General features: G+C 39.4%; 1 protein-coding gene across 1 annotated transcript in view; it reads left to right on the top strand.

Annotated features, from left to right (window-relative positions):
* ACOXL (acyl-CoA oxidase like) overlaps positions 1 to 27125 on the top strand; it is a 375298-nt gene that overhangs the window by 214198 nt on the left and 133975 nt on the right. The window contains 1 exon segment of the mRNA XM_045054588.1: positions 13401 to 13490. Coding sequence (XP_044910523.1) covers positions 13401 to 13490 — 90 coding nt within the window.

The following is a 27125-nucleotide window of genomic DNA, read 5'->3' as shown; positions in this document are numbered from 1 at the left end:
AGCGTTAGCTATAGTCATCATGTTTTATATCACATCCCTAGTACTAATTTATTTTATAACTGGAAGTTTGAACCTTTGACAACCTTTCTCCAGGAATTCCTCCTTCCTCCCTGCCTCTGCTAACCACAAGTTTTGCCTCTTTTTCTGTGAGGTTTTTTTTTTTTTTTTTTTTAATATTCCACATATCAATGAGATCACACAGTATTAGTCTTTGTCTGACTTATTTCACTTAGCATAACGCCTTCAGGGTCCATTCATGTTGCTGCAAATGGTAGGGTTTCCTTGTTTTTTTTTATGGCTGAATAATATTCCTGTGTGTGTGTGTGTGTGTGTCTGTGTGTGTGTCTGTGTGTGTGTGTACCACAGCTTCTTTATCCATTCATCCATCCACTGATGCTTATCTTGTTTTCTTACTTTGACTATAATGTAAATGTAAAGCAGCAGTAAATAATGCTACACACCTGAGGATGCAGATATCTTTTTGAGTTAGTGTTTTCATTACCTTTGAATATATTCCCAGAAGTGGAATTGGTAGTTTTATTTTTAATTTTTTGAGGATCTTCCATACTGTTTTCCAGATAATCCGACCATCAGGGCACAGGGTCCCCTTTTCTCTCCATTCACACCAGCATTTGTTGTTTCTTTTTGATGACGGCCATTTTAACTGGCATGAGGTGATGTTTCATTGTAATTTCAACTCACATTTCTCTAATGACTAGTGATGTTGAGCATCTTTTCATGTACTTGTTGGTCTTTTTATATCTTCATTGGTGAAATGTCTATTCGAGTCTTTTGCCCATTTTTGATTGGGTTATTTATTGTTTTGGGTTGGGGTTTTTTGCTGTTGAGTTATACATGAGCTCTTTATGTTTTATATGTCAGATATTAGCCCCTTATCAGATACACGGTTTGCAAATATTTTTTCCCATTCCATAAGTTGTCTTTTCATTTGTTAATGTTTTTTTCATGGTACAGAATCTTTTTAGTTTGATGTAGTCTCACTTATTTATTTTTTATTTTGTTGCTTGTGCTTTGGTATCATATCCAAAAATACATTACCAAAACCCATGTCGAGGAGCTTTGTTCCTATATTTTCTTCTAGAAGTATCATGGTCTCTGGTCTTACATTTAAGTCTTTAATCTATTTTCAGTTAATTTCTTACAGAATGGTGGGTCAGTTTCACTCTTTACATGTGAATATCCAATTATCCCAGCACCATTTATTGGAAAGACTGTCTTTTCTCCATTAAGTATTCTTTGCTCCCTTGTCAGACATTAGTTGACTATATATGTTTGGGTTAATTTCTGGGTTCTCAGTTTTGTTCCATTGATCTATTTGTATGTTTTTATGTTAGAACCATACTATTTTGATGAATGTAATGTTATAGTATAGCTTGAAATCAAGAAGTGTGATACCTCATGCTTTGTCCTTCTTCCTTGGGGTTTCTTTGGTTATTTGGGGTCTTTTGTTGTTCTATATAAAAAGAGTGTTTTTTTCTACTTTTGTAAAAAATACCATTGGAAGCTCAGTAGGGATTGCACTGAATCTATAGATGGCTTTTGGTAGTATTGACATTTTAACAATATTAATTCTTCCAATCCATGAACATGGGATATTATTTTATTTATATATATATATGTCTTCTTTGATTTCTTTCATTAATGTCTTATAATTTTCAGCATAGAGACCTTTTACCCCATTAGTTAAATTTATTCCTAAGTATTTTATTGTTTTTGATGCTGTTGTAAATGTGACTGGTTTTTTATTGCTTTTTTAGAAATTTGGTTATTAGTATTTTACTTCTTTCTTTTCAATTTTGATACTTTTTATTTCTCTTTCTTGCCTGATTGCTCTATCTAGGACTTCCAGTACTATGTTGAGTAGGAGTGATGAGAGTAGGCACCTTTGTCTTGTTCCTGGTATTAGAAAAAATGCTTTCATCCTTTCATCATATGTTGAGTATGATGTTAGCTGTGGGCTTGTCATATATGGCCTTTGTTATGTTAAGATATGTTCCTTCTATGCCTAATTTGTTAAGAGTTTTATCATGGGGGCACCTGGGTGGCTCAATCGGTTAAGTGTCCAACTCTTGGTTTTGGCTCAGGTTGTGATCTTACAGTCGAGATCAAGCCCTGCGTTGAGCCCCATGTTGAGCTCCACATCAAGCCCTGTGCTGAGTGTGGAGCCTGCTTAGGATTCTCTCTCACCCTGTGTCTCTGCCCCTACCCTGCTTGTGCTCTCTCTATCTCAAAATAAATAAACATCTAAAAAAAGAGTTTATCATGAATGAATGTTGACTTTTGTCAAGCGATTTTTCTGCATCTATGAGATAATCATATGATTCTTTTCTTTATTCTATTAATGTGATGTATTACTCTGATTGATTTGCATATGTTGAACCATCCTTGCATCCCAGGGATAAATCCCACTTGATCATGGTGAGTGATTCTCCTCATGTGCTGCTGAATTCAGTTTGCTTCTATCTTATTGAGAATTTTTATACCATATTCATCAAGATATTAGTCTACAGTCTTCTTTGCTAGTAGTGTGCTTTTTCTAGTTTTGGTATCAGGATAATACAGGCCTCATAAAATGAGTTTGGGAGGGTTCCTTCCTCTTTGATATGTTTGGAAGAATTTAAAAAGGATTGGTGTTAATTCTTCTCCAAATGTTTCGTAAAATTGATCAATGAAACCATCTGTGCTGAGGTTATTCTTTATTGGGAGATTTTTGATTACTGATTTAGTCTCCTTACTAGTAACTGATCTATTCAGATTTTCGATTTCTTCCTGATTCAGTCTTGGTAACTTGTATGTTTCTAAGAATTTTTCCATTTCTTCTATATGTCCAGTTTGTTAGCATATAGTTGTTTATAGTTGCAAATATTCTTTGTTATGTCAAGGAAGGTCTGTTTTATCTTTAGTTGTGAGGAGGCTTTTGTGTGCTTATGTTTATTTTTCTACTGGTTTTAAAATTATGAATAGATTTTTCTCTTAGGGAATTATGTGCATTTATTTTATTGAGATAATTGTACCTTTTCCTCCTTTTAGTCTGTTAATGTAGTGAACTTAGATTTTCTTAAAAAAATTTTTTTAATGTTTATTTATTTTTGACAGAGAGAGAGAGAGAGAGAGAGAGAGAGAGACAGAGCATGAGCGGGGGAGGGGCAGAGAGAGGGAGACACAGAATCCGAAGCAGGCTCCAAGCTCTGAGCTGTCAGCACAGAGCCCAACGCAGGGCTTGAACTCACAGACTGCAAGATCATGACCTGAGCCGAAGTTGGACGCTCAACCGACTGAGCCACCCAGGCACCCTTATATTAGTAGATTTTCTACTGTTTAGCAAATCTTGAGTTTGGGGATATAAACACAGTCATGGGGTGTGTATGAGTGTGTGTGAGTGTACGTGTGTGTGTGTGTGTGTGTGTGTGTGTGTGTGTGTGTGTGTGATACATTGTAGATTCTGTCTGCTAAGATTTATTGAGGATTTTTCCATCTGCAATAATAAGAGTATTATTCCTTTCTAGCACTGCCTTTGTCCAATTTGGATATCAAAGTTATACCATTTTCATTAAATGACTTGGGGAAGGAGTGTTTCTTTTTTTCTATTTGCTCAAAGAGTTTACATAAAATTAAATCATCTGCTCCTGGAATGTTTGGTGCAAATACCTGTAAAGCTGTATAGGGTTAATAGTTTCTTTCTGGGAACATTTAAAGATGATTGATTCTCTTTCTTTAGTGGTATAGCTACTCAGGTTTTCTATTCCTCTTGAGTCTGTTTTCATCATTTATATCTTTCCAGTAATTTTTCCAATTATTCTTAGTTTTAAAATTTATTGGCAGAAATTCATAATGTCCTTTTATCTTTTCAGTCCTCGCTGTATCTATAGTTATGCTCCCTTTGCCATTCCTGATATTGTTTATTTTTCCCATCCCCTTATCTTGTGCTCTATTTTTGTATTTTTTTTCAAACAATAAACTTTTGGTTCACTTGATCCTGTCCAGATTGTATCTGGTTTTTCTATTTAATTGGTTTTTATCTTTATTATTTATTTTCTCCTACTTTTCGTGTGTTTATTTTCCTGCTGTTATTCTAGTACCTTAGCTTGGATATTACTCATTAATTTTTGTTGTTTCTCCTTTTCTATTATAAACATTTAAAGTTGTACCATTTCTTTTTACATACTGCTTTGGCTGGATCAACCATAATTTGATAAATAAAAAGTTCTGTTTATCAATTCTAAGTAAATTTTAATTTCCATCGTGACTTATTTGACCCAGGAATGTTTTCAGATTTCCTAATATCCAGTGGTTTTTTTAAAAAAATAATAACTGGGGCGCCTGGGTGGCGCAGTCGGTTAAGCGTCCGACTTCAGCCAGGTCACGATCTCGCGGTCCGTGAGTTCGAGCCCCGCGTCAGGCTCTGGGCTGATGGCTCAGAGCCTGGAGCCTGTTTCCGATTCTGTGTCTCCCTCTCTTTCTGCCCCTCCCCCGTTCATGCTCTGTCTCTCTCTGTCCCAAAAATAAATAAACGTTGAAAAAAAAAATTAAAAAAAAATAAAAAATAATAACTAACCTTTACATAATCCTCACAACAACCCCACAAAGTAGGACTCTTACAATCCCAGTGTTGCATATGTGAAGAATGAGGCACTGAGAGTTTAAGCAATTTGCCCAGAATTACACAGCTCCTGAATTGGCAGATCTAAACCCATCCAGTTGGGCTATAGAGTACAACCACTGTGCAATACTGCCTTCTTTTTAGTAACTGTTCTCATTATCTTGTTGTTATGGTAATAATTATTATTATATTGATTTTTCCACTTAATTCCATTGCAGTCAGAGGAAATGGCCAATGAGATACAGATTTTTTGAAATTTGTTATGGTCTACTTTGTGGCCTAGAAACATGGACAGTTTCCATGTGTGCTTCAAAAGAATGTGCATTCAGTAATTGGATGCAGTTTTAAATGTGACCAATAGATTAAGGTTATTAATGGCATTATTCAAATATTCCCTATTCTTACTGAGGTTTTGGTGTGTCTGACCTATCAGATACCGAGTGGGCTAAAATCTCCCACTTTCATGGTAGATTTGTCAGTGTCTCCTTATAATTCTGCCAGTTTTGGTCTCATGAGTTTCAAGTTGTGTTATTTGATGTTTACAATTTTGGAATTGTTCTAGCTTCCGCCTGAATTGAATGTTTGGTCCTGCTGCAGTGACCCTCTTTAGCTCTAGCAAGGCCTTAAAATGTATTTTGCCCAATAGTAATACAAGGACAGAGTCTTCTATTTGGTTGGTGTTTATCTGTTATATCCTTTCACTTTAAACTTTTCTGTTATTGTGTTGTATTGTTTCTTATAAATAACATTTATCTGGTTTTTAAATTTAACTTACTCTGACAACCTCATTTTTATCTTTTTAGTCTCAGTATTTATTGTCATCACTGATATATTTGAATTCATTTCTTCCATCCTACTCTTTGCTATTTTTGTGTCTTATCTCTGCTTGTTTGGACTTCTTACTTTCTTTCAGATTTATTATTTCTGCCCCTTTTCCACTCTTCCCTCATCTGGTTTTCATTCTAATTATGTTCATTTTGTGGTCAACCTAGCAATCAAAAAATTTTTAAGGTTTATTTCTTTATTTTGAGAGAGAGAGAGCAGGGGAGGTGCAGAGAGAGAGGGAGAGAGAGAATCCCAAGAAGGCTCCCTGCTGTCAGTGCAGTCTGACATGGGACTTGATCTCATGAACCGCGAGATCATGACACGAGTCAAAATCAAGAGTTTGACGCTCAACTGGCTGAGCCACCCAGATGCCCCCAATCTGGCAATTTTATTATGCACATTTAGCATGTGAAGTTGAAAGTTAATTATCATCTTTCTTCCAACAACGCAGGGCTTAGATTGCTTTCCCTAAATACCAGTTCCCCACTTCTGTGCTATTGTATCCATTACTTCAGCGCTATGTTTTTTAATTCCATCAACTAGCCTTTGTATTTATTATTCTATGGAACCACGGTTTCTTTAGAACTTTTGCCTTCTACCAGTGTCTTTGCTTACAATTCCTTCTGGCATCTCTTGAGCCATTGCCCTTACCCCTGCGTTCAGAATACCATTTAGTGTGGGTCTGTGGTAGTGAACTTCAGTCTTATTTGTCTGAATGTCTTCCTTTTATGCTCAACCTTAAAAGATTAAGTACTATTAGGTATAGATTTCACGGTCGGCAGCTATTTTCTCTCAGTATTTTCAAGTTTTTATAATTATTCTGGATTCCCTTGTCACTGAAGAATCAGATACCTGTCTAATTTTTTTTTAACTTTTTTAAATGTTTATTTTTGAGACAGAGAGAGACAGAGCATGAACGGGGGAGGGGCAGAGAGAGAGGGAGACACAGAATCGGAAGCAGGCTCCAGGCTCCGAGCCGTCAGCCCAGAGCCCGACGCGGGGCTCGAACTCACGGACCGCGAGATCGTGACCTGAGCTGAAGTCGGACGCTCAACCGACTGAGCCACCCAGGCGCCCCAGATATCTGTCTAATTTTTCATGGCAATCTGTTGCGGGGGGTGGGGATCTCTGCTTCTTTCAAGATATTTTATTTTTTGGTGATCTGTGATTTGACTTAATGTGCCTAAGTATTGTTTTTTTTTTTCCATATATGAAAATTGTTGTCAGATTGGTTTCCATACAACTATTTGGGGTTATTTGAGTTTGCTAAATATGTGGATTTGTGTCACTTGATCATTTTGGAAATTTTAGGTCATTGTTATCGCTATGTTCTTGATTTTATCCACTTCTAGGTATATTAGGCTAATATCCATGTGGGCTACCTCTGCAGGTTTGGTTCTGTTATTGTCTAGCTCTTCTGATTATTCTTTATTTCCCCTTGTGATTTGTGATTTTTTTTTAATTGATCCCGTGATATTTGGAACTTCATCTGGATAGTTTTTTCAGGACAGTGAGGATCTATATTTACCTCTGCCAGCTGCCTGATGATCTCAACAACCCACTTTAAACTGGCTCCTTTGTTTGGGACTTTGAGGGGCCTCATAGGAAGTATGGATTCTGGCCACAGAGCCCTGGTTGAAAACTCTAAGGAAAGATGTTTTCTGCACCTGCCCCCCCCCCCCCGCCCCCCACAGCCAGAGCTAAGACTAGCCAAGTTCCTCATTATGTTCTTGGGTGAGGGGTGGTGTTTTCTTATTTCACCCATGGTACGTGTTGTTTTCCAGGAGACTATGTATATGTAGGGGTCTTTACATAACCTCTTATCTGGCCTCAACACATCGTACCCTCTTGGAGTCCATGGTCTCTCGTTGTGTCCAGCCTATGAAGATTTCTCTTTATTAGCTTAACCATGCATTCAAAATGATTTTTTAAAAATATTTTATGAGTAGGGCACCTGGGTGGCTCAGTTGCGTGTCTGACTCCTGATTTTGGCTCCGGTCATGATCCCAGGGTCGTGGGATTGTGCCCTGTGCCAGGCTCTGATTTTATGATTTCTACTGGAGAATTAAAAAAAAAAGAATATCTAGCCGCCATATTGCCAGAGACAAATCTAACTGCCCCTCCTCCATGCTCCCTAAACAGTTTTAGTCCAGCTGCCATTGATTCCCCATGGCTTAATCCAAAGGACACTTCTCGGTCCTCACCCGCCAAAGCATGCCTGTTCCTCCTGGACACATTCTCAGCCTTCAGGACACAGTACTCTTTGGCTTTCTTCTGGCTTCTTTGTCTTCTTAGTCTCCTCTGCCAGTGTTCTTCTGTGTGACCTCTGAATGTTGGCATTTTTCAGAACGTGAGCCTGAGTCCTCTCTTCTGTGTGTATTCACACTCTTGATGAGCCCGTCTTCTCCTGAGGTTTTAAATACGACCTGTATGGTGAGGGCTTTCTAATTCACATCTCCATCCCAGACCCCTTTTCACATGTCCGGAGTCTCGTATCTAACTTTCATCGCTCACAGACTCTCATACCTCACACCGACGGACGTGAAAATTTGATCTTTCCCTCAAATATCCTTCTGCCCCAGGGTTCTCCAGCTCAGTAGACACCACACCATACACCTACTGTTCATGTGGCCCAGGCTTCCTTGCTCTCATGCCCACTCTCAATCCTCTCCGAGCCCTTCTCCCTCCACCTCCATGCCGCCATGTCTCCCATCCATGCCACCAACTAGCCCAACTTCTCTCTCTCTCTAGGCTGTGTTCACTCAGCAGCTATAGCCAACTTTTAAAGTCACAAGTTATCTCACTCCAAAGCTCAAAATTATTTTATGACTTAGCACCTACACTAACCTAAAATGAACTCCTGACGGCTCCCGAGTCACTTGACCCCTATCTACCTCTTCTACCTTAACTTTGGGCCACTCTCCCCCAACTGACCACCTCCAGCTCAGCCTTCTCCCTAGTCCCTGAACATTCTGTGCTTCTTCATGGCCTCAGGGTGTTTGCACACGCTGTTCTTTCACCGGGAGCAAGCTTTCTCCATCCCTGGCGTGGCTGACTCCTCTTCTTTCAGTTTCCACGTTAAACAAGCCCTCTGAAAATAGTCTTCAGCATCTATCTAGGTTAGAAGAGGTCTTTCTTGTTATTTTTTCCCTATGGAACCCAGATCTTCTCCTTTCTGGCACTTACCAGAGATTGTTTAATTGCCTATTTTATTTGTCTACCTGACCAACACCTATCTCTCTCCCGCAACACATGTCTGTGGTTGCAGCGTGTAGCATAGGGCCTGCGAAGTGAGACCCTCACTATACCTTTGGTGACAGGACCTATGAATGAACTCCCTCCTCTCCATTTCCCCAGTTTATAAGCCCTGACACTGTAGGGTCATCTCAAAGCAAACAGGGCAGGGCAGGGCGGGGCAACTCGTCGTCACCTCCATAGGAACATCCGTCATCTGCTGGGCGTTGAACTCTGGCTGTCAGAAGATCCCCCTCAGACCACGGCTGTCACAGGAAAGGCTGTATTGAATCTCACACACATCAGCTGACCTTGCACACGGGCTCTGCCCCATTCAAGGTGTGGGGATACATAGGCATAAATTAACACAACTCTAAGAAACAGTCCATCCTGTATTTCCAATTGACCCTCCTCTTACAAATAAGATTGATTTCTGTCTGTTTCTTCTCCTTCAAATTAACAAGATTTGCCCTCAATTTGTTTAAAAGGAGGGAAGAAAGCCTGTTTCTAATTTGTTCTTATCCATTTATTAAATATAATCATACAGTAAAAAAATTCAGAGATGTTAAAAACAGCAGGAAAATATTAAACTTGCAGTGTACAAAGCTTGAATCATAAAATATGTTTCATGGGGCTCTTACTGAAATGGGACACAACCTTAATGACATTCACAATTACTTGCTAAGAGGCTCGATGTAACCCAGAAGGCAGAGATAGAGTAACACATCTACCCAGCGTGCTCTCTCTTCATGGAGACCAGATTCCGGGCTACATTGCCCCCTGAGGATTCTGTTGGCTTTGGGAGCGTGGAGTTTAGAGTTCCCTCTGTCTATTCTATATTTCTTTTTTTAATTAAGAGTGAAATAAGCTAATGGAAAATATTATTCACTTTTTTGGAGATGAAACCTGTTTCTTCCCTCACTTCCCTCCTTTCTCTCATCTGCCTCCCCCCACCAGAAATGTATAAGCAAATGCCCCTACTTAGGAGTCCGGTGTGGAAAAAAAAGAAAACTCATGGGACTACCATTTCATTTCCCAACATGCTGTCGAGTACCTTGAGATGATGGCTTCGAGAAGGATTTCCTTGGACTCCAAAGGATATGTTGACGTCGGAGAAGCAGTTCACATTGATTTCTTGCTGTGTGTGTGTGCACACGCCCCCTGCACTGCCTCAGTCTGCTTGGTCTGCCGTGACCACGTATGTCAGACTGAATGCCTTAAAAAACAGAAATTTATTCTGGAGGCTGAAAGTCCAACATCAGGCTCTTTCTTGGCAGGGGTGGTTTCTTCTGAGGCTTCTCCATGTGGTTTGTAGATGACATGTCTTCACATGGTCTTCCCTCTATGTGTCTGTGCCTCAGCATCCTCTGCTTAGAAAGACACCTGGAGGGGCGCCTGGGTGGCTCAGCGGGTTAAGCATCCAACTTTGGCTCAGGTCATGATCATGCGGTTCATGGGGTTGAGCCCTACGTCGGGCTCTGTGCTGACAGCTCAGAGCCTGGAATCTGCTTCAGATTCTGTCTCTCTCTCTCTCTCTGCCCCTCCCCTGCTTGTGCTCTGTCTCTTTCTCTCTCTCTCTCTCTCTCTCTCTCTCTCTCTCTCTCTCTCTCTCTCTCAAAAATAAATAGACATAAAAAAAATCCTGATGAAGGTACAAAGTGCCAGGTTATGACCCGGCATGGAAAGTATCTTAGGCTGCAAAGCCCAGGACTGCCCCTCAGCTTGCCACCGATGGGTGCTATATAGGTGACTATGAGGTTAACATATTTCCTCCTTCCCCAAATCCAGCAGTCTAACTTTCCTGTCTTGCTCACCTGGTTCTGGCTTTCCTCACACCCAACTCACTCCTCAGCCTTCTCTAACTGTAACATGCTCAGTCACGTTCCCCCTCCCTCCAAAACACTCCATGGCTCCCTTTGCCCAGATCTGATCTGCTGGTTTCCCCAGTCCCGCCCCACTTTCCTCCTCCTAACACTTGTCTCTACCCTCGCAATCTCAGCTCCTATTCCAAGCCTTTTTCTTGGGGGCTTTCTTTCCCAGACACCCTTTTATCTCCACATCCTGAGATTACAGATGACTTTATCTTTTTTTCTGTTGGGTTTTCCTGTGTTCTGGTTTTTTTAAAATAATGCTTATGTATTGCTTTTAGTAATTTATTAAAAACCTCAAGTTCATTTTTAATTAGAAAATCACACACACACACACACACACACACACACACACACACGGTGGTTATAATCATTTGTCTCCAAAGAATTCAGGGTCCCAAGTTTAGAATTTAGTCCCTCCAGAAGACGGCTGCAAGTCTGCACTGAGTAACCTCTCTGCATTGCGTGTCTCTCCTTAAACTTGAGAGCATGTTCACACGGAACGCAGCTGCCTAGAATTTGTTGAACCTTGTTAGTTTCTCAACGGGTCACCTCGGATACTTCAAAGATTTAGATTTTTTATGAGGGTAGGTCTCTCTGGCCTAGTCTAAGGAAATTAGATCAGAACTATGCCCTTGGTAGTTTCAGGAGGTTGGGAGCGATGTGCCGGCCACAACCGTGTCTTGCACGCAGTTGGCTTTGGGTTTTCTCTGTGCTGTTTCTTCTTCAGCTGCCTGCAAGCTCTGTGAGGGCTGTGTTGTACCTCAGCTCTGTCCAGGCCTTGGAGAGTCTGGAATCATTGAGAAGCAGCGATGCGGTTTTACTCGGGTTTCAAACATGAGGAGGATTTCCAGGTTGAGTTTCGCCATCCGGAAGAGAAATAAATGATACTGCGTTGGAAGAACTAATATATAAGATAGAGCATCTTCATGTTCTCAGGACTCTGTTGCCCCTTCTCTGAGAGGCTGTCAGTATTCACTTGCTGATTCTGCTGCGTCTTGAGTAGATTATCTCTCAGGTCATTTTACAGCCTTGTGGCCTGGCTTCCTGGAGCAGAGTGTGAACAGATTCAGAAGTGTCAGAGAACGGCGAAGAATTTGACACTCGCACCCCTACTGGGATAGACCGGAGCACAATTCTCAAAGAAAAAATGTGTTGTTTCTTCAGAATCATTCTTTTGAGCACTTAGCAGCTATGCTTCTTAAGTATAAAGACTTCTTCCCAATACCGAGGTGATAGATGTAGTGTTCATCTTTTCTACACCAGAACTTAGGAGATTATTCAAGAACATTCCACCGTGGCTCTCAAGCTTCACTTTCTTCGTCTGTTGAGATGGGGTGATGTCTCACGTGGCTGTTGTGAGAAAAAAAAGAGGATTATGTGAAACAGCAAGTGAAATTCGGGTAGAGCACCCAGGCCAGAACCTAGTTGTAGCGGGCACTCGATGAATGGCGGTGTCACAATGATGAACGTGAGTCAGCTGTGGCCTTGCGGCAGGGAAACATTCCGGAGCCTGGTCACATTCAGTGGGCACCTAAGTTTACGTGGTCTGCCTGTGGGGCGGGTTTATCCCTGTGGTTATGGGGCAGGGGCCGGGGAGGTTGGCAATGTTATTGATTTATTTCTCCGTAAATACAGCCTGTTTACGTTTATGTAAAGTGTTAAGCAGTCCTCCAGATGCTTACACTGTGCACTTCGGCCTGCGTAGACCGCTGTGATGCTGGCCTGGGTGGGGGTGTGGGAAAGTAGGGGCATCTGAAGACGGCTCCCGGGTCAGGAAGCACTGAGTGATGCTCCAGACTTCTGCAGACAGCAAGCCCCCGGAAGTGCTGGCTTCTGTGACTCAAGTGGCCATTTTCAGAAAGAAAGCAAGGTACCCTGAGATGGGAGTGTATGGCTGCCCACGGGAGCGCCCTTCTGCGCTGCTCCGTGCGGCTTGCAAATTTCAGCAGAGGCTGAATCTTGTCATTCCCTCGCCAGAGCCGAAGTGCTAAATGCAAATAGTCCTGGGAGAAGTAGCCTGACAGTCACCTCTGATATAACTTACTTAGGCAGGATTGATTTGTGGAAGCCGATTTTGAGAGTGGGAAAGATTCTAGAGATTTAATGGGGAGAGCAAGGAACTGGAAGAAATACCGTGCAGGGGCCTTCAGAAGGGGAAGGGCCCGAGGCCAAACACAGGCAAACTTTGCGGCTCTATGTTTTGCCTGGGGCCGATCGACTTTCTCCTGAGCAGCTGCTTCTCCCAGTTTGTGTGCAGAACTACTGTCAACACTTTGAAAATGAGCAGCAGGCTACTGCCATTTAAATAAGGATTTCAGGAAAGAAAAAAAGAAAAATCACTAGCTGGAAACTGGGGTGTGAATTTATGACTCAGAGTAGTTAATGATATTAACACGCAGAGTGGCAATTTAGGATTTTTGTGTGGTGTCCCGAGAATCAGGTACATTTGCTAATTTCAAAAAGGTTGGGGTGGAGGAGGCATCATTCTCCTGCATATATTTAGGGCACAATCACTAATTTCTTGACATTTATTAGAATTCATAAGATTTGGAAGAGAGGTAGAAAAAAATCAGCACAATTTGTTGAAATGTTTTGGGGGAAAAAATGTGACATGACTATGTCCAAATGTTTTTACTAATAATGAAGGCAAATCTGAAATAATGTTTATAGATCAAAAGCAAGTGTGATGGCTTAAAACTCTTAGAATGGTTACTCTGGGCAGGAGAACTATAGTTACTGTATTCTTTTCCATTTTCTGTATTTTTGCATAATTTCAAAGAAAAGGTTAGTCTTTTATGATGATGGGATTGCACATTTAATATATATTTCTTTTCTTTTTTCTGCAATAGGGTTACATGATGGAAAACTGAATCTCAGGCCTAAAATGTGACACAGATGTGTTTGTAACTTTTGAAGGCGACAATGTTGTTATGCTGCAGGTAAGATTCAGGAAATGTTTATTCTTCTTTAAAAAAAAAAGTTTATTTGGGGCGCCTGGGTGGCTCAGTCGGTTAAGCGGCCGACTTCGGCTCAGGTCACGATCTCGCGGTCCGTGAGTTCGAGCCCCGCGTCGGGCTCTGGGCTGATGGCTCAGAGCCTGGAGCCTGCTTCCGATTCTGTGTCTCCCTCTCTCTCTGCCCCTCCCCCGTTCATGCTGTCTCTCTCTGTCTCAAAAATAAATAAATGTTAAAAAAAAATTAAAAAACAAAGTTTATTTATTTACTTTGAGAGAGAGAGAGTGAGCATGCATGAGTGTGTTAGTGCTAGTGGGGGAGGGGCAGATTTGGAGGGAGAGAGAGAATCCCAAGCAGGCTCCACAGTCAGCACAGAGCCCGACATGGGGCTTGATCTCATGAACCTTGAGATCATAACCTGTGCTAAAATCAAGAGTCAGTGCTCCTCCCAGCAGGTGCCCTCCTCAATGCTCATCACCCACTTACCCGTCCCTCCTACCCCCCATCAACCCTCAGTTTATTCTCAGTTTTTAAGAGTCTCTTATGGTTTGCTTCCCTCCTTCTCTTTGTTTTTTCCTCTTCCCCTCCCCTATGGTCTTCTGTTAAGTTTCTCAGGATCCACATAAGAGTGAAAACATGGTACCTGTCTTTCTCTGTATGACTTATTGCATTGGGTGTTGTATGGAAACCAATTTGACAATAAATTTCATATTAAAAAATAATAATAAAATAAAAAATAAAAACAAAATAAGCAAATAGACACACAAGAAAGGACTTGTTGGCTGGAAGACTCCTCTGATTATTACTCAAAATGCTAATAAAGTCCCTGTGCACAAATAGCTAAAAAAGAAAAGAAAAGAAAAGAAAAGAAAAGAAAAGAAAAGAAAAGAAAAGAAAAGAAAAAGAGTTGGATGCTTAACTGACTGAGCCACCTAGGTGCCTCTTGGAAATGTTTATTCTTCTTAAACAGTGTAACTTTCAAGATTAAGAGTTACCCAGAAATCTGAAGTGTTTCGTACGTTTTATTTTCATCTGATGTCTTCATTTAATTGGTAGGTGTTTTCCTGTTAAGCGCTTGATCTTTGCAGTAGTTGAACGCGGGATGAAATTATTTCTCTCCTAGCTGATCTTTGACATTGAACTATATCTTTTTAGCTTTAAGAAAACAGCTTCTTAGACACAATTAGTCAGTTCTTGTACTGGGAAGGCTATTCCAAAAGAGTATATGAAGACCCAGAAGATGAACAGGCACAAAGACATGAAAAGGCAATTTACAAAAGGAGGGCAATTGATCAACCTCACTGGCGATCAGAGAAATGCACATTAGGGCATACTATAATACTGTTTTCTCTATCAGACTGATTCGTGTTTAAGAGTATATTGAAGTCCCAGTGTTGTTGAGAACAAAAGAGGCACTCTTCCATGTTCCTATTAGGCTGTGTGTGATTCTACTTCTGGGACTATCTAAGGTAATAATCCTAAAATACGGAAAAACGTTAAGGCACAAACGTTTTCATTAGTACATTATTTATTACAGCAATAATGTTGGAATCTAAATTTTCAACAATAGGAAAATGATTATGTAAATCATCTTCTGGCCACTCAGTTGGGAATTATATAGCTTTTAAAATTGTACTTACAAAGAGTTTATTACAGAAATTAAAAACTTATGATATGGTAAGTAAAAATGATATAAAATTATATATACAATGTGATCATAATTTGGTGTTTTTAAAAAAGAAAAATAGGGACTTCTGGTTCTGCTAAGATGGAATGGCCCTATTCCTCCCAGGTTCTCCCTCTTAATAATTAAAACATAATTATACATATTACATAATATACATATACATATACACACATACATATACATACATATACATATACATAATACATAATTAATACATAAATACATAATTAATACATAATACAGCAAACAAATGTAAGAAAATTCTGAAAGGGAGAAGAAAGAAAGCAGGCTGCCTAGAGATCTTGGAACTGGGGGAAGGCAACGGCTGTAAGTTTTCTGGGTTTCGTTATTGTCTCCCCTAAATCCTGGGTAGGGCATATACGTATGCCCTGAATCTCTAATAGGCACAAACTCCAGGAAGAGCCTGTTCTCCCCAGCCAAAGGATAGGGAAGATGGTGGCCTAACAGCCATAACAATCAAACAAACCAAAACCAAAACCAAAACCAAAACCAAAACAAACAAACAAAAAAAACCCCAACCCCCTCCAAAAAAATAAAAAAACACCTTTCTAGAAATACCCTCCCTACATCAGTCAAACAAAAGAGAAAAACTGAACACACACACACACACACACACACACGCGCACACACACACACACACACACACACACACACACACCTATTTCAGCAGGGCCTGGCAGGAACTGATCTTTCACCTGACCTCTGATCCAAGGAAGTAGGCAGAAGCAGGTAGCAGGTAGCACTGCCATTACCCAACCTGCTGCTATTGGTGGGGCTGGGCAGAGATCTAATATTCTATCCCCTGCCTAGTGGAAGCAACTGGAAGTCAGATTTTTACATCAGGGTAATGTCAGCAGGGCCCATTGGTGAGCTAAGCCTCCACCTCTACTCAGCAGCAGCAAGACCCTTTGAGGTGATGTAAAATGAAGCAAATCACCAGTATGATTTAACCCTGTACCCCAGTGTTAGCAGGATCCAGTGGAGAGCTGAGCCCCTCCCTTCCGCAACTAGAATGGAGGTCATCAACTAGACTAACCCAGGGGGTGTGATAAAAAAAAAAACCCAAGAAGATTCAAATAACCAATATTAGGAATGAACATGGATATGTCACTAGGTATCTTGCAGGAATTAAAAGAATAATGAATGAATACTAGAAAATAACTTTACATTAATACATTTGATGACTTAGTCAAATTGACCAATTCCTCAAAAACCACAAACACCAACTTGAAATGGACAACCGGAATAGTCCTATAATCTCACAAATTGAATTTTTATTAATAATAAAATACTTCCTCAAAAAGTCTCCAGGCTTAGGTTTCATTGAAGAATTCTGTCAAACATTTAAAGAAGAATTTTACACAATCTCTTCCAGAAAACAGAAAAGAAGCGAACACTTCCCAACTCATTTTATATAGCTTGTATTGCTCTGAAACCAAAAGCAGACATTACAAAAGAGGGAAAAATACACATCAATAAGTCTCATAAATTTAGATATAAGAATCTTCAACAAAATATTAACAGATTGAATCTAACAGTGTATAAAATAAATTATACACCATCACGAAATGGAATTTATTCTTTATATGCAAGACTGCTTTAGCATTCAAAAATCAATTGTTGTAGTCCATCGTATCATTAGACTATAGGAGAAAAAAATCACATGGACATATTGGTTTCCACAGTTAAAGTTTTTGACGAAATCACAGTGTAAAATCTTATCAAACCAGGATTAGGAAGGAACTTCTTTCACTTGGTAAGAAGTGTATACAAAAAATATAAGCAACATCATGCTTACTGGTGAATCACTGGATGCTTTTCCCCTAAGGTCAGGAACAAGTCAAGGATGTCCACTGACACCACTGTTATTCAACATAGGGCTGGAAGTTATACTAGCGCAATAAGGCAAGGAAAAGAAATAAAAGACCTAGATATTATAAAGGAAGAAATAAAAACTGTCCCTGTTTCCACATTATATGATTATCTACATAGGAAATTCAGAGAAGCTATCCCCAAACTCCTGTAACTGAGTTCAGCAAGACTGCAACATATAAGATCAATACACAAAAATCAATCTCATTTCTATATACTAATAACAAGCATGAAAACTGAAATTAAACACACAATATTATTTACAATTATCCCAAAGAAAATGAAATACTTAGGTTTAAATTCAATTGACATGAATAGGATCTATATGCTGAAAATTACAAAATGCTTGAAAGAAATCAAAGAAATCCTAAATAAATGGAGAGACATACAATATTCATCAGTTGGAGGACTCTGTGTAGGAAGGTGTCAGTTCTGCCCCAAATGACCTATAGATTTAATGAAATCCCCATCAAAATCACAACAAAGGTTTTTTGTAGACATAGACAAGTTTATTGACAACATCAAAACAGTGGAATAGGAGTTTTCTGCCATCTTACCCCCAGAGAACACCAATTTTGATAATCATCCAAGGGTAACAGTGCCTTTGTATAAGTCCATGAGTCCACCAAGTTCCAGCACATTGTTGGAGCAAAAAATAATCTGAGATTGGATGCATTGAAGAGAGTAAGAGGAACAGTTTCACTTTACCCATGTTACCTCTCCCTTGAGGCAACACAGCTCAGTGACAAAAGAGATCTTTCGGCCTGTGATTTTCCTCACAGGGGAAAGTGAGAGTGTGTAAGTGAACACCCAGCTTCCCCAGATGTGTGGGACATTGCCCAAGAGACCCATTTCTTTCTCCTCTTACCCAGATTTCTGAGGTGTGTTGCATGACATGGACTGCAAGGAGTAGCTGGGAGAATAGCAGCCAGGGCTGACATCAGTCAGATATGGATCCTACTAACTGCTTTGCAGACTCCAGGAAACCCACTTATGAACCACTGGGGACACTTCACTTACAGATCTTCCAGCTTGGTCCACGGACACCCACAACACTCTACATGCCTAGTCACACTCATTGCTACTCCATGGCCAGTTATCAGTGTACATTCCCAAGGGCAGCAAGAGCCAGCCTCTGCAGACAGCTAGTGAGCGCCTGAAGAAAGCCAGCCTGATCCTGTGGGGTTAGAAGAAAGCATACAAACTTGAGCCCTCAGTACCACCCAAGGGGGGAGCAAACGAGAAGCTATAAGCACGAATCCTGGTTTTGCAGGATCAAAAAAAGTAATACAGTCTTAAGAACTATTCCCTAAGAGGGAATAAGAGGTGTGGAACATGTGTATCTATAGAAGGTCTGAGAAAGCTTCAATTCATAAGAGGACCGGTGGAAGGTATTTCTCTCCCAAAGCCAGTCAGTAAAGACTAGAGGAGGTGATAACTTCTTCAAATGTGAAGACAGCAGTGGAAGACTTCAAGGAACACGAGAAATGAAGGAAACATGACACCACCAAAGGGACATACGGATTTTCTAGTGACTGACCCCAAAGAAATGGAGATCTGCAATTTTCCTGATAAGCAATGCAAAATAGCTGTTTTAAGGAAGTTCAATGAGCTACAAGAAAACACAGAAAGATAATTCAATGAAATAAGTAAAGCAATACATGAAAAAAATTAGAAATTTAACAAAAATATATGAATCATTAATAAGAACCAAATAGGAATTACAAAGTTGGGAAATACAATGAATAAAGTGAAAGATGCAGTAGAGAACATCAACAGCAGACCTGATTGAGCAGAAAAAGATTTTGTGAAGGAGACTACAGATCATTTGAAATTATCCAGTCAGAGGAGAACAAAGGAAAAAAGAAGGAAAAAAAGTGAAGAAAGCCTACATGAACTATGGGCCACCATCAAGAGGAACAGTCTATGCATATTGGAATCTCAAAAGGAGAAGAGAGGGAGATAAGGGTAGAAAGTTTATTAAAGAACTCATGGTTGAGAATGTCCCAAATCTGGGGAGAGATTTGGATATCCAAGTTCAAGAAGCTCATAAGCCCTCCAAGACGTTCAACTCAAAGAGATATTCTTCAATGTATATTATAATCAAATGGTCTAAATTAAAAGACAAATAATTTTAAAAGCAACAAGAGAAAAAAAAATCCTCAAATACAAGGGGACCCCCATAAGGCTGTCAGTGGATTTCTCAGCAGAAACTTTGCAGGCCAGGAGAGAGTGAGATGATATATTGAAATGCTGAAAGAAAAAAACCCTGCTAAACAGAAATATTTAACCTAGCCAAGTTGTCCTTCAAAAATGAAGAACTATAGACTTTCTCAAGCAACCAAAGCCGAGAGAGTTCTTCACCACTAGGCCTGCCTTAAAAGAGATGATGAAAGGAATTCTTTGAGCTGAAATGAAAGGACATTATTAGTAAGAAAACATAAAGCATAAAAATAGTAAAAGTAAGCATATAGCCAGATTCAGAATATTCTGATACTGTAATATGGTGGCATGTTAATCATTCAACCCTAGCATAAAGATTAAAGGACAAAGTATTAAAAACTAGTATAACTACAATAATTTGTTAAGAGATACACAACATAAAAAGATGTCGAGGCATCTAGGTGGTTCAGTCAGATGAGCGTCTAACTCTTGATATAGGCTCAGGTCATGATCAAGCCCTTTGTTAGGCTCAGCGCTGAGTGTGGAGCCTGCTTGAGGATCCTCTCTCTCTCTCTCTCTCTCCCTCTCTCTCTCTGTCTCTAAAAAAAATGTAAAGCAAAAAGGTAGAATTTTTGTGTGTGATTGAAGTTGCTATTAGCTCAAAATATTTTACGTAGGTCTCATGGTAATTACAAAGCAAAAACCTACAGTAGACACGAAAGGTAAGAAGAGAAGCAAAGTGATTTTCTCTATGGAAAATCATCAAATCACAAAGAAAGATGGCAAGAAGAAAAAAGGAGCAAGGAGACTACAAAACATCCAGAAAACAATAAGATGGTGTAAGTCCTTACATATAAATAATTATTTAAATGTAAACAGATTACATTCTCTAGTCAAAAGGCATAAAATAGCTGAATGGATTAAAATAAATCCCACAAGACCCAAGTATATGCTGCATATAAGAGATTTACTTCAACTTTAAGGACATATAAAGGCTCAAAATGAAAGGATGAAAAAGATATTCCATACAAATAGAAACCAAAAGGGAGCAGGGGTAGCTACGCTTATATCAGACAAAATAGAATTTAAGTCAAAATCTAATGGGTGGCAAGAAGGTCTTATATAATGATAAGTGGGTCAAGTCATTAAGAGGTTATCACAATTGTAAATATAATGGACCCAACATTGGAGTACCTAAGTATATTAAGCAAATGCTAATAGATCTGAAGGGAGAAATAGTGCAGTAATTGTAGGGGACTTCAACATCTCACTTTTAATAATGGATAGGTCATTCAGATAGAAAAGTAATAGGGAAACTTTAGACCTGAAGTATACTTTAGATCAAATGGATATAACAGATATATACAGAACATTCCAGCCAACAACAGCAGAATGCACATTTTTTTTTCAAATGCACGTGAAACATTCTCCAGGATAGATCATGTTAGGTCACAAACAAATCTTAGCAAATCTCAGAAAATTGAGATCCTACCATGTATCTTTTCCAACCATAATTGTATGAAACTAAAAATCAATAACATACTCAACAGTGCAATGTTGAGAGCTTTTCCTCTAATGTCAGGAACAAGACAGGGTGCAAACTGTCACTACTCCTACTGTACATAGTGCTGGAAGTCCTTGCCAGAGAAATTAGGCAAGAAAAAGAAAGGGCATCTAAATTGGAATGGAAGAATTACCATTGTTCTGTTTGCAGATGACATGATCTTGTATATAGAAATCCTAAAGAATCCACCAAAAATTTCTAGAACCAATAAATGAATTTACTAAAGTTACAGAATGCAAAATCAACATACAAAATTCAGTTGCATTTCTGTACATTAACAACAAAATATCTGAAAAAGAAATAAAGAAACGCGATCCCATTTATAACAGCATCAAAGACAATAAAATAGTTAGAACTAAATATAACCAAGGAGGTGAAAGATCTGAACACTGAAAACTATAAGGCTTTGAAGAAAGAAATTTAAGAAGGCACAATAGATAGAAAAATATTCCATTTTGTGGATTGGAAGAATTAATATTATTAAAATGTTCATACTACCCAAAGCCATCCATACATTCTACATAATTCCTATCAAAATTCCAATGTCATTTTTCACAGATAGAAAAAACAATCCTAAGATTTGTAGGGAACCACAAAGGACCCTGAATAGGCAAAGCAATCCTGAGAAAGAACAAAGCTGGAGGCCTCATACTTCCTGATTTCCAACTCTATTACAAATATAGTCAAACGGTGGTGGTACTGGCATAAAGAAGGGCATGTGGACCAATGGAACAGAATCAAGAGCCCAGAAGTAAATCCATGCATGTGCAGTCAACTAATATCTGACAAGGGAGCTAAGAACACGCAGTGGAGAAAGGAAAATCACTTCAATACCTGGTGCTGGGAAAACTGGACATTGACATACAAAAGAATGAAATTGGACCCCTGTCTTACACCACTCACAAAAATTAGCTTGAAATGGATTAGATACTTAAGCATAAGACCCGAAACTATAAAACTTCCAGAAGAAAACCAGTGTCTCCTAGATATTGGTCTTGGCAACAATTTTTTGGGTATGATACCCAACACACAACAAAAGTGAAAGTAAACAAATGGAACTACATCATTCTAAAAAGCTTGTGCTCAGAAAGAAACAATCAACAAAATGAAAAGGCAGCCTATAGAATGGGAGGGAATATTTGCAAACCATATATTGGATAAGGGGTTAATATACAAAATACACAAGGAAACCGTACAACTCAATGGCAAAAAAGAAAATAACCCAATTTAAAAATGGACAAAGTACTGAATAGATATTTTTCTAAAGAACACATAAAAGTGGCCAGGAGATATATAAAAAGGTGCTTAACATCACTAATCACCAGGGAAATGCAAATCAAAACCACAATGAGATAACAGGTTACACATGTTAGGATGACTTTTATTAAAAAAAAAAAAAGATAAAAAATATTGTCAAGAATGCAAAGAGAACCCTTGTACACTTGTGCACTGTTGGTAGGAATGTAGGTTGGTACAGCCAATATGGAAAATAGTATGGAGGATCTTCAAAATATTAAAAATAGAACCACTCTATGATCCAGCAACCCCACTCGTGTGTATATGTCCAAAGGAATTGAAACCAGTATCTCGAAGGGATCATCTGCACACCCATGTTCATTGTAGCATCATTCATAATAGCTAAGTTATGGAAACTAAGTGCCCATCAATGGATCAATCCATGCAAATATGCCCTACTGATTTTTAACAAAGTTGCAAAAACAAATCAATGCAGGAATGATAGCCTTCTCAAACACTAGTGCTAGAGAAATAGAGCATACATAGGCAGTAAGATGAACCTCAGCCTAAGTTTCCTACCTTATAAGTTTTGACTCAAAATAAACTACTTAAATATAGAACATAAAATTATAAAAATTTCTCCAAAAAAAGTGAGAGAAAATCTTTGAGAGCTCAGACCAGAAAAAATTCTTAGATTTGACATCAAAAGCACAATTCATAAATGGAAGAAAAAAAAAACCCTAGACTTTATCAAACTTAAAACCTTTTTCTTTGTGAAAGACTAGGAATAGGGATGAAAAGACAAGCTAAAGGAGAAAATATTTGCAAGCCATATATCTGACAAAGGACTTGGGTCCGGAATATAGAAAGAGCCCTCAAAACTCAACAACAAAAACCAATCCAATTATGAAACAGACAAAAGACATGAACAGACATTTCACTGAAGAGGAATGCCAATGACAGGTGGGACCATGAAAAGATAGGTAATGTCCTTAGACATCAGGGAATTGCACATTTAAACCACCATGAGACACCACGGTAAACCTATCAAAATGCTAATATTTTAAAAATATTAATAATATTTTTATAATGCCAAAAGAGGCAGAGAAACTGGATCACTCATATATACCCATTTACTAGTGGGTACGTGAAATGTTACAGCCACTTTAGAAAAAAGTATGCAGTTTCTTAAGAAACTAAACATGTACTTACCATAAAACCCAGCAGTGATACTCTTGGGCATTTACTCTCAGAGAAGTGAAAACCTCTGTTTACACAAAAACCTGCATTGCACATGAGTGCTCATAGACAGTGTATTCGTAGTGATGCCCAACTGGAAACAACCTAAATGTCCTTCAGTGGGTGACCAGTCAGACTGACAGTGGTATGTTCATGGAGTACTACTCAGCAAGAAAAAAACAAAGAGTTGTAATACTCTCAACAACTTGGATGCTGAGTGAGAGAAACCAATCCGAAAAGGTCCCATACTGTATAATCCCATTTCTTAAAATTTCTTTTTTTTTTAATTTTTAACATTTATTTATTTGGTGGGGGGGGGGTGCTGAGAGAGAGGGAGAGAGAGAATCCTAAGCAGGTTCCAGGCTCCAAGCTATTAGCATAGAGCCTGATGCAGGGCTTGAACACACAAGCCGTGAGATCATGACCTGAACCGAAGTCATATGCTCAACCGACCTAGCCACCCAGGCACCCCGATCCCATTTCTAGAACATTCTTGGAATGACAAAGTTACAGTGATGGAGATCAGGTCAGTGTTGCCAGGGGTGAGGGAGGGAAAAGACAGGGAACAGGGAAGTGGCTGTAATTATAAAAAGGTAGCATGAGGGATCCTTGGGATGGAAATTTTCTGTATCTTGCTCGTGGTGGTGGTCATATAGATCAACATACATGATAAAACTGCATAGAACTAAACACACACACACACACACACATGCATGCGTACACGCATACACACAATACAACTGCATGTAAAAGTAGCAAAAACCGAGTGACCTCTGTGGATTGTACCAGCATCGTTTTTCCTGGTGATACTGAACTGTGAACAATACAGTGTTCTGTAAGACGTTATGGTAAAGGGTACGTGGGGTCTCTCTGAATCCTTTCTTACAACTGCATTCTTACAATTACATGACAATAGAAAGTAAAAAAAAAAAAAAACAAAAAATGAAAGAAGAAAACAAATAGAAAACTCTGCATGAATAAGTTTAAAAAGAAATAAAAATATTGGAGATCATTATCTTATGTTGTAAAGGCACCGGATGATTGAAACATTGTTTATATTGAAATGAATTTTTATAATAAAATTTACAATGAAGAAATGGCTAACTTAAAGAGTAATGCAGAAGTTTTTGGAATGCTATTCAGTTATAAGTTTAGTCTGTTGAAAACTAAAATGTTACAGGATACATACTGGCAGCTCTCCCCTGCCCCTTATTTTAGCTTTCAGAGATATTTATAGTTAAGCAAATAATTTAGGGGGAATTATTTAAGAATTGCCATTTAATTTGGGATAGACTGACAGTTCCCTGCTCTTTTTTTCTCCCTCCTACCTAAACGTTGCTTAAAAACAAAACAAAACAAAGCAAAACAAACCTCTCCTTAAGAATATTCACTAATCAGACATTGCACTAATCCACATTCTCCATCTCAGCTGGTGATCCAAGTGTGTGAGGTTTTCAACAACCTTCTCTTTGGGGAGTATGTATTAAACCTTAGCATGTGGTTCAGCATCACCTGAGTCTGAAGTTAGGATTCAGTGCTTTCACTGCAAACTTTAGCTTGTGGGCACCATGGACAGGTTGTTTTAGTTTACTTATGGGATGGTCACGGTTTCTCACTATGAATGAAAGTGGAAGCATAGGTAGAAATAGGGACTGCTTGCCATTTGTCATATAAATGGGTGCATGAGCAATGAGAGGGATGGTCTGATGACAACAGTGGGCAGTAACGCAGGGATGCTGCGCTAGAGGGAGGCTGTGTGCCAGCACAAAGAGGCAGAGTATCCTTGCAGTAAGAACCCACAGAAAGACTTCAAGGTCCAGGCCGAGGAAGGAAGCCAGGAATGGTTCAGTCTGCTAGAAAGGAGATAGCCAGTGACCTTCAAACCCGGTTGTTTTAAGGAACTTGACATAGTTCTGCAAAATGGAAAGCAGATGGGATGGAATTGATGGGTCAACTGAAGTGGAGAGGGCCTGAGGTGAGAGCTGTTACTTTGGGGGGTCTTTGGAGAGACACTGAGTCACAGGGATTGAGAGCAGAAGAGGGGTTGGTGCAGAGAGCCAGGCATTTCTGTAAAGGCCTGCCTCACAGCAAGGTGGCCAGGCTCCCACATCAGAGCACCTGACTGCACCAGTAACATCTGCCACAACTCTGGAAACCTGCTCTGGAAACGACACTTGGTAGCCTTCCCAGGGAAGGTTTGGTCTCCTGGGGTGAGAGACTGAGACCCCTAAGCACATTAGCTCTGTGCTGGGGAGAGGGTCAGCCTGCCTGCTTGCCATCACTTGACACACCCTATAGGAAACCTATCAATCGACATGTCCTGTTTTGTTCCCAGAGCTTTCAGGCCACCTGGCACCACACAATGATGGCGAAGGTGGCTCTAGCTGCCTGCAGTGGTCAACCTGACCGCCTTCCACTTGAGTGTTGGAATCTGCCCATATTGGGGAGACTACCTTCCTCTGGGCTGGATTTTGCTCTGATTCTACTTCCTGAAGTAGAAATAGAAAATTCAGGAGACTAGGGGACAGCAGAAAGTGGTCAGGGACTTTTACAGTATACCAGGCTTATCTACAGTGCTTTCAGCCCTCTGCCTGAAGGTGAGACTCTAGTGATCTTGAAAATGGTGGGGCTGCCCTCCCATGATTGAGGAGATGGGGACAGAGTAGGCATGCACTATAGAGTTTCTACAGGCTTTACATATTTCCCTTTAAGCAAGATGGAATGTCCTCTGACCCTTTCATCATTTTCCTGGGGCAGAGGTTGTAGGCCCTTGGTGAAATTTAATTACATCCTCCACCAAATCCAATTACTACCCACACCCATGAAATCCCATTATAACTTCCTTTGCTTCATTAGAGATACAGCAGGACAGGTGCCTTCCTAATCCGCTCTGGCAGATTTCCTAAAGATTATCATTCAGAGGCTTTGCATACATTGTTCATTACTCTGCAAGCAGAGCAAATATGCAAAAATGCAAATGACTTGTAGTCTAACTTGCTTAAAGACCATGTAAGCTTCTGGTTATAGGAAAACAGATTCCTTAGAGATTTTAAGCCCCCCCCCCCCCAGAGGTATTCTCCAAAACATATTCAGATATTTTTCTTTTGTTTTTCTTATTATTTCCAAATTTTACTTAGAAAAATTCCAAGTAGAAATTTCAAGAGAAAAATTGAAAGACTAGTACAGTAACTCTTGGACTCTATTCTCCACTTGGGTATAGTCTCCACTTCCAAGTGTTAATACTTTGCTATATTTAAGTGTTCTCTCTTTCTTGTGTGTGTGTGTGTGTGTGTGTGTGTGTGTGTGTGTGTGTGTGTGTAACCTGTGTGTGTGTAACCTCTCTTGTGTGTGTGTGTGTGTGCATGTGTAACCTGTGAAAGTAAATTGCAGACATCTCTAAAAACTTCAAAATTCATTTTCTAAAATACAGTTTCTTACATGAGCACAATGCCATCATCATACCTAAGCAAATGAACAATAAATCTGTGATATTATCTAATGAGGATGATCAGACATTTAAGAAAAATCAACAATATCATAAAGAAGGAGCAAGATGAACAAACAGAACTGCTGGCACTGGAACAAACAAAACAGAAAAATGAAAATGAATTAGTATCCTTAAAGACGTGTGACAACACTGCATCCATGAAAGAAGAACAGCCTGCTATGAAAAATGAGCATTACATTAAACCATAGTAACCACAATGCAGAGAAACACAGTAGATTAAAGTTAGACGTTTGCAAATTTTAAAAAATCCAATAGAAGGGCTTAAGGATCAATTGAAAAAACATTTTTTTCAGAATGAAGATCAGAAAACCAGTGAAGGGAAATAAAAGG

Source organism: Felis catus, chromosome A3 (genome assembly GCF_018350175.1).
Source record: "Felis catus isolate Fca126 chromosome A3, F.catus_Fca126_mat1.0, whole genome shotgun sequence".
NCBI lineage: Eukaryota > Metazoa > Chordata > Mammalia > Carnivora > Felidae > Felis > Felis catus.
The sequence above is the reverse complement of the archived record's forward strand: the minus strand, read 5'-3'. Positions and strand labels throughout refer to the sequence as shown.